Source organism: Nanorana parkeri, unplaced genomic scaffold, assembly GCF_000935625.1.
Source record: "Nanorana parkeri isolate BGI_ZX_2015 unplaced genomic scaffold, ASM93562v1 scaffold314, whole genome shotgun sequence".
In the NCBI taxonomy this organism is placed as follows: domain Eukaryota; kingdom Metazoa; phylum Chordata; class Amphibia; order Anura; family Dicroglossidae; genus Nanorana; species Nanorana parkeri.
The window spans coordinates 987,575-995,600 of NW_017306582.1; the positions used below are offsets into that span (position 1 = coordinate 987,575).

Consider the following 8,026-nt stretch of genomic DNA (forward strand, 5'->3'; position numbering starts at 1 on the left):
CTAGCCGAAGGATCGGCCGAAGCTAAGGCCAGATCCTTCGGCAGCTTTGTGAATAGACCCCTTAGTCTCTGATCAGTGGTGTACCCCCATCACAGCAATTTCAGTGGTCACTACACCACTACATCTAAACTCATGCTGCTGTGATACAAATTTTCCTGCTTGCCTGAGAATTCTTCATGTGTCTCCCCTTACCTGCCACTCACTCATTCTGATCTATAATAGAGCCAGTGTCAAGCAAGAAGCCTTCCCTCTGCACAATGTCCCTGGTTAAGACCCCGGAGCCCTCTAGAGCCTGTAATGTGCCTCTGATCTAACAGTGAGTGCATTTTTCCCTTAAACATCCCCAAAAATAATCCAGTGATTTGGTGAAGATGGGGAAAAAATTACATTTGTCAAACAGAGGGGTCCATACACCAGTCGAATTCTGCTCAAGCAGTAGTAAGCAAACAAAATTAAGACTAAATCAGTCAGTCCAATATATTTTTTTTTAATGTTGAATTGTATCTGGTTGCGGTGAGTCATTGCACTTAATTTCTCTTTGCACTTTGTCTGTGAAGGTTCTCATTCATCCAGGTCATGGTATATCTGTAAAAAACAAGTCAAGGCAACTGGACTGGCTGTATTTTTCTTGAAGACCTTTCACTGGTCATCCAACCAGCTTTCTCGAAATAGAAAGCTGGTTGGACGACCAGTGAAAGGTCTTCAAGAAAAATACAGCCAGTCTAGTTGCCTTGACCTATTTGTTACAGAAACTCTTTGCACTTTGTTAAAAAAAAAGTAATTGTTGCGGCTGCAGGTAAAAGTCATGAAGTGAAGGTTCTGTTCCTGTTCTCATTGTGGTTTGTCCTTCCTTCTCAGGATTCCCCTATAAACAAGTTACTGTATGCAAGAGACATTCCCCGGTACAAGCAGATGGTAGAGAGGTGAGTGTCCAGTCCAAATCTATCGATTTCTGTCTTCTTGTCTAGTGATCGGCTTCTGATCTTCTTCTTTCTCTATCTTGCCTTGTAGGTATTACTCGGATATCCGGCAGACCATTTCAGCCAGTGACCAGGAAATGAATTCGGCTTTAGCGGAACTTTCTAGGGTATGAGCTGCATTGACTTGGTTCCTGTGCCATAAGTAACGCCAGGGGAGGGCCAGTAAAGTATGTCTACAGACAGTTTTTTAGCATGGTTTTTACTCCTGCCTTGCGTCACTGGGGTCCTCGGTTCAGATCCCAATTGGGACTCTACCTGCATGGAACTTGTATGTTCTCCCTGTGCTTGTGTGGGTTTCCTGTCACATTCCAAAGACATGCTGGTAGGTTAATTGGCTCCTGTCTAAACTGGCCTAGTACTTGTCTATATGTATGTGAGATAGGAACCTTAAATTATATTCTCCTTGAGGGCAGGCACTGATGTGAATGTGCACTATGTAAAGCATTGCCTACATTTGTGCAATATACATACAGTATTTGTAGAAAATATAACATAAAATAATGAATAATTTTGAATAGAGTGGGGAGCGGTAAAACACCATGTTTTTTTTTCTTTCTGTGTCCCATGGGGGGGGGGGGATGCAACAGGAAGTGAATGGACATCTATTCAAAGCCTGGTGTCCCCTCTTTTCACTGGAATAAGTGTCCCCGTTGGAAGATTTATCCTCACCACCTGATCCAGAGACCATGTAAAACTTTGAACACTCCGTCAATATCTGCCCTGATATCATTGGCCACCAGGACCGATAGAGAGGATGACACTGACAGCAATACCAATCTCACAGGGGTTGTAACCTCTCACCTTTTTATCCAAAAAGTGTTGCCAATAGATACACTTTAAGCAGACAAACGAAGGAGTATACTTTAGATCACACCAGAAGCAGCATAAAGGCCAATTTAGAGGAGGAACTGTAGTGTTTTTAATTGTTTTTAGTAAAGGTGATTAAGCAATTCGTGTATATTTGTATTTGTCTAATAATGTTATTTGTATTCATTTCTTTCTCAGAATTTCTCAGAAGAACTGAATTCCTTGGTGGCCCTCCATGAGCTCTACAAGTATATTAATAAGTATTATGACCAGGTGAGTTTTTTTTACACAAGACAAGTGTCTAATGATGGACAGACTAGCAGTGGAGCCTACAGTGTCCACCTAAACCTCCCCCATATGAGATGAAGACCCCGACTCTGTACTGTCATGAAGCTTCCTTCATCCTAAAAACAGAATAGTTACTTTATGTGGAAGAGCCTATTAGATGACATTCATAAATACCTTTATTAACATTAAACTGAAAAGTAGATGTTTGACACCATTTCTACCTTCTCTGTTAGCTGCCACTTTAAGCTAAAGAAGGCTTAAAGAGACCCTGTCACCAGACCATTCATTTTAACAAAATTCTTCCCTTAGGATTATATGTGCATTTAATTTATTTAAGGCATGTTAATTACCCTAAAATCTCCCTTATGTAGACGTCCAAAAGCCCTGAGACTGCTGCTGGGAGCCGCCATCTTTGATGTGATGTCAGCAGTCCCAGCAGACTCAGAGCTGTCACTCAGGTGACACTCTATTTTCCTTTATCCTCCCTGGCAGCTACATAAAAGGTTTTGTAGGGAAGTGAGGAGAGGGGTGTAGGAGCTGGGCCACCACAGAGAGTAATGAGACCAGCCTTTCTCGTTTTCTTTTTACCCCAGGGGAACTCTTGAATAATTTTAGGTCTCGGGTAACCCCTGCTAAAATTATAGAATTAATTGACTTGGGGGGGGTCAGTGGGAAGAATTTCCCTTATGTTGGCGGTCAGTGGGAAGCTATATAGTATCATATCATTATTTAAATGTGCTCAATTCTAAATAGTTCCTGAAACGTTTATAAATGTATCCATGATTTTATGTCACTAGAAGCCCTTTTTACGATATGTTCTGTTTTGCTGCCTGTAAAGATAGACCAGAGGCTGCTATTTCCACTTTGAGACATGAGGTGGCAGCAAAGAGCTACATGGAATGGAAAGCTGTACCAACCTAATATATAAGCAGTTATCTCTGAACTCCTGATGCCTGGCTGTTGATTTAAGGGTTGTAATATCATCTGTCTCTGTGACTCTGAACCAGTATGCAGATAGGAAGTTTAGACTTTCTTCTGATTGTACTAGCTGTATGCTAGTTCTAGCCAGGCCAGTGGCTCAGAAGATATTGAAGCTTCAGACAGCCAAGCAATTAGCATTTTCAAAAGGAGATCAGCATTAGCAGCTGCCTTATCCCCTGGCAAGGTGTGGATTTTGGAGGGAGATGCAATGAAGATTGTGCATTAAAGCTTGTTGGAAAAAGGAGACCAGCATTTGTGCTGCCTTGGCTTACATAATTGGTTTATTAGAGAGTAGATGCATTGATGGATTCAGTGACAAACAAGTCTCACTTTCGGGTCTATATATAAATAATTTGCAGGGCACTTTGTCCTCCAGATATCTGTGAATGTTGATTTTGGGTGAAGAATGGCAAAAAACATTGGGGTCTATTCACTATGCTGCCGTAGGCAGCCGAGTGAAAGACCGACCTGAAGTGAAGTGAGCCGAACGCTGTGCGGCTATTCACTTCAGGCTTGTACTGCTGATTTCAGCCGTATATCGGGTGGCTTCACGTGGCTTCGGGTCGGCCGAACATGCTCAGCATGTTTGGGCGACCCGAAGTGCAGGAGGAGTTCGACTCAGCCGATCCAACATCTGGATCGGCTAAGCCGAACCTCCGGCAGACTACTCGCTGCTGTTCGGTCTATTCTTATAGATGCTGAACAGCAGCTCAACGGCATTCGGCTCGGCTGTTTTGCTCGGTCCCTCAGACGGACCGAGCAGAACAGAAAAATTGTTTTCAAAGTTTTAAAAAAATAAATGGAAAAAGATTGTGCGGAGCTAGCAGTGAAAGCTAGCTCCGCCCAACAGTTTTCTATTGTCCGGCGGTTCTGCTGCCGTCAAAAAAAAAAACTCTCCCGGGCGCTCTGGGAGCCTCCCGCTCCCGGCCGCCCAGGAGAGAAACACTGATTTTTTTTTTTCTTTTCTTAATTCTGATACGAAGCCATGTCAGAATAGAAAAAAAAAAAAACGTTTTTGCCCATTGGAATGCCAATAGTAAACTAGCATTGTACCCGCCCTATGCTGATGGACCTGATGGAGAACTGCAGCAGAGGGCGGTTACAATGCTAGTTTACTATTGGCTATTGCAAATTGAAATAGCCAATAGGAATCTAGCAATGCATTCCTATGGGCAAAATGTATTTTTATTTTTTTCTATTCTGACTCCCGGAGCGCCTGGGAGAGTTGGGCTGTCTGGAGATCAGTGTCCCGGTTAGCAGGTAACCAGGGACGCTGATCTCTCTGCAATTGGCCGGAGCCAGCCGTAAGATCATGGCTGGCTCCGCCCAGCTGTCAGAAGCAGGCTGTCGGCCGGCCGCTCGGCCAGCTTCGGCTTTCAGCGCGGCTTAGCCGTGCCGAGGCATATGTCTTCGGCTCGACTGAGCCGCTCGGCTAAGTTCGGGAGCTGTACGGGCTATTGTGAATAGCCCGTACAGCAGCCCTTCGGTTCTACTGAACCGAAGTGGTCCTGGGGCCGAAGCTAGCCGAATGATCGGCCGAAGCTACGGCTAGATCCTTCGGCTGCTTCGTGAATAGACCCCAATGTTCTTAATGTATATTTTGTTTGACTGTAGTGCTGTATTATGGCCACTAGATGGAGCCGGGGAGCATAGAAAATAAGGGGGTGATTCACTAAAGAGTCGAAGGATACAGCTCTCTTCGGCTGCCTCTGCCTCTGGCCGGCTCCACCCAGTTGTTATTCATTGGCCGAGACCTGCTAGAAGACTCTGGCAGATGCCAGCCAATAGGAAACAGTTGGGCGGAGCTAGCTGTCACTGCTAGCTCTGCCCAATTGTTTTTCTTTGCCTGCGTTTTTTTTTCTTCTTTTCTTTAAACTATTTTTTTTAAAGTTTAATTTACCTATTTTCTTACATTTTTAAAATTTATTTTTTAACTTTTTTTTGAAAATTAATTTCACTCTTTTTCTATTCTGCTCGGTACTTTGGAGGTATTCCCCTATTCACCTACTGCCGTTCGGCCCCCATGAGAATAGCGGCACACGGCAGCGAGTGAGCTGCTGGACCTTCGGCGAACTCCTAAAACTCCTTCTGCATTTCGGCTCAGCCGGACATGCTCTGACCGAAGGCAGGCGATGTACGGCTGAAAACAGCGTTCGGCTCACTTCACTTCGGCTGGGTTATTCCCTCGGCTGCCTTCGGGAGCTTTGTGAATAACCCCCCTAAATATTGATTTCCTGTGCTCCTCAGCTCCATCTAGTGGCCATAATTTAATATTACAACGCACTACATTCAAACTGGGAAACTGCATCTAGTGGCCATAATGTCATGTTACAACACTACATTAGAAGTGGGAAAATATATATTAACTATAAGAAAAAAATTTTTGGTCCTTATTCATCAAAAACAAATATTCACAGATATTGACAAGGCCCTTCACTTGCTCATAACTAAACTCCCTACGGCTGTAAATAACGCACCACCTTCTCTTCTACAGATAATCACTGCACTAGAGGACGACACAACAGCCCAAAAAATGCAGCTCGGCTACAGATTGCAGCAGATTGCGGCAGCCGTAGAGAACAAAGTCACCGACTTGTGACCAACCCTTCGCACACCTTCTGCTACACAAAGCGCATTCTCGCCCGGAACGATTTTTATAAAATCGCAGATGCTGTATAGACCCTGCCTGTGAGACTGAGGCGAGCCCTGCGTGGCCCCCTGTAGCATTCCCAAACTGACAGGTCAATGAGGCCGGGAGCTCACACGGATGGAGATCAACGGTGATGAAAAAGAAAATATTAAAATATTTTTTTATATGACATTTTTTTTTTTTTACAGTACGAACTTTGATTAACGCAATTTGTTACCAAACGGGTTGTGTTGAAGCGCCTGTATCTAGGGAGGGATTCTTTTATCGTCCTACGTGCCAACCTTAATAATGGATTTTGAGGACCTTTTCATCGAGGGATCCATGAGGTCATACTCACTAGCCTTCTGATAGCGGAACAGTGAGCTAGCTGCTTCGTTCTCTGGCGAACTGTTACTAGGCTGTCGCCGAAACGGCGAGCGTCAGCAGCTTCTGCTTTCTACTGTAGATTGTGCGCACTAATGGAACAATACAGCTCCTTGGATTTCTGATCAACGAACAATATTTTCTATCTCCATACAACCATCTTGTAAGAAAAACAATTAAAAAAAAATCAGTGTCGACTAACTTTTAATTGTAACCAGTTCACAAATTGCGCGTCATTCCTTTTACAAATGTAGAATTTTAATATTATTTTTCTCGGCAACGAGTTGTAAAGCTAACTGTATAGGAGGAGTATAATTTTATTCTTTTGTAGTTACGGTGTTTTTTTTTTAATTTGCCTTTGAGACTCGCTTATTGTTTCCCAAAGGGGGGGAAACAAAAATAAAGTCTTCCTTATTGGTTGTTCAAGGCCGCCCACATTTCATCTGCCAATCACATGAGCCGGTTGGATCAGATTAAGGAAAATGCTTTTTTGTTTTGTTATTTTTTTAACAGATGGCGTATATAGGAGGGCTGGAGTAGGATCTGATCGCCTGTGCTTGGACTGTAGATAGAACATTACTGCACTAAATACTTAGATATTTATTAGTGGGAAAAGTTTAACTTTTAGGATTGCGCTCAGAAGAGATTGTTCTGCGCATAGAGGCACAAGAACCTGCTCCGTAGGGTTCCATGTCTTGTGGCTATTTGCTGCTCTGAACTGGATTTTGTAAATACAGTAGGTATGAAAAAAAAGAAGATATTTAAATACTAAAGGAGGACTGTAATTTATTTTTGAAGACAGCAGCAGCAGCACGTCCTGGGATACTCGCAACTCTTACGTTTCGGCTGTCATCGTATTTTTTTTTTTTTACTAGTTTTCTGTTTCGATGCATTCCTGCCTACAGATCCCGGATTCCACTTTGTGCTGCCTTTTTTTTTCCTAAATGATTAGAATTTGTGGTTAACAGTAATATAAAATCGATAAAACTTGAAAGTCAATCTTATGAGATTCTAACAGTTTAGTCATATGTTCCAAAAAAAGATGAATCTGTGAAATGTTACTTTGTTTGCATCATGTGAATGTAAAAAAAAAAAAACCCAACGCTGAAAAAAACATTTGTTTAATAAAGACAAAAGAATAGTTCTTACACAAAATACTCAATAAAATTTAATAAGTCAAAAATTGTGAAGTGTGACGATTAATGTCGAGGCAATATATCTATCTATCTATCTATCTATCTATCTATCTATCTATCTATCTATCTGTCTGTCTGTCTATCTGTCTGTCTTTCCATATCTATCTTTATATATCTCTCTCTGTCTCTCTCTCTCTATCTATCGTTCTATCTATCGTATCTATCTATCCATCCAGTGCCGTCCCTATATTGCGGCAGTTGCAGGTGTCTGGGGGTGGCTACATCGTCCCATTTTGCTGAGAGCTCTTAGTAACCTGTCTGGCTTCCCGTCCAGTTCACTGACATCATCAGGATGCCCTGGCTGGATCCCCGGTGACCTCATGGCAACCAGTAATGTCAGTGAACTGGGCGGGATCAGCAGCTGACAGCACGGCTCTCTGTCTGTCTAACACAGCCGCCCATCCTACTGCAATGCACCTCCCCCCAGCACTATCAGGAGTACCTGCCTCCACCACATGCCCCCAGCACTATCAGCAGCACCCCCTGCCAAACCCCCCTTACTAGCAGCAGCACCCGCCGCCAAACCTCACCACCCCCACACTATCAGCAGGACCAAACGCTGCCCAAAAAGCCCCCCAAGCACTATCAGCACCACCTACTGCCACCACTCTGCTGCTTCAGACGGCATAAAGGGTAGGGATGGCCTTCTATCTATCTCTTACATCTATCTAGGATTCTATCTTCCTAAACTATAAGTAGCACCAAATGCCACCCCCCCCCCCCCCCCCCCACCCACCCCCCACCCCACACACCCCACCCAC

At 43.6% G+C, this 8,026-nt stretch overlaps 1 protein-coding gene across 2 annotated transcripts in view; it reads left to right on the forward strand.

Moving 5' to 3' along the window:
• Positions 1-5,847, forward strand: part of PLXNB1 (plexin B1) — a 175,959-nt gene extending 170,112 nt beyond the window's left edge. For both annotated transcript variants that reach the window (XM_018557973.1, XM_018557974.1), the window contains exons 35-38: positions 859-923; positions 1,012-1,087; positions 1,986-2,060; positions 5,551-5,847. In XM_018557973.1, the coding sequence (XP_018413475.1) occupies positions 859-923; positions 1,012-1,087; positions 1,986-2,060; positions 5,551-5,655 (321 nt within the window). In that variant the 3' untranslated portion in view covers positions 5,656-5,847. The remainder of the gene's footprint in view (positions 1-858; positions 924-1,011; positions 1,088-1,985; positions 2,061-5,550) is intronic.
• Positions 5,848-8,026: the final 2,179 nt, after the last annotated feature.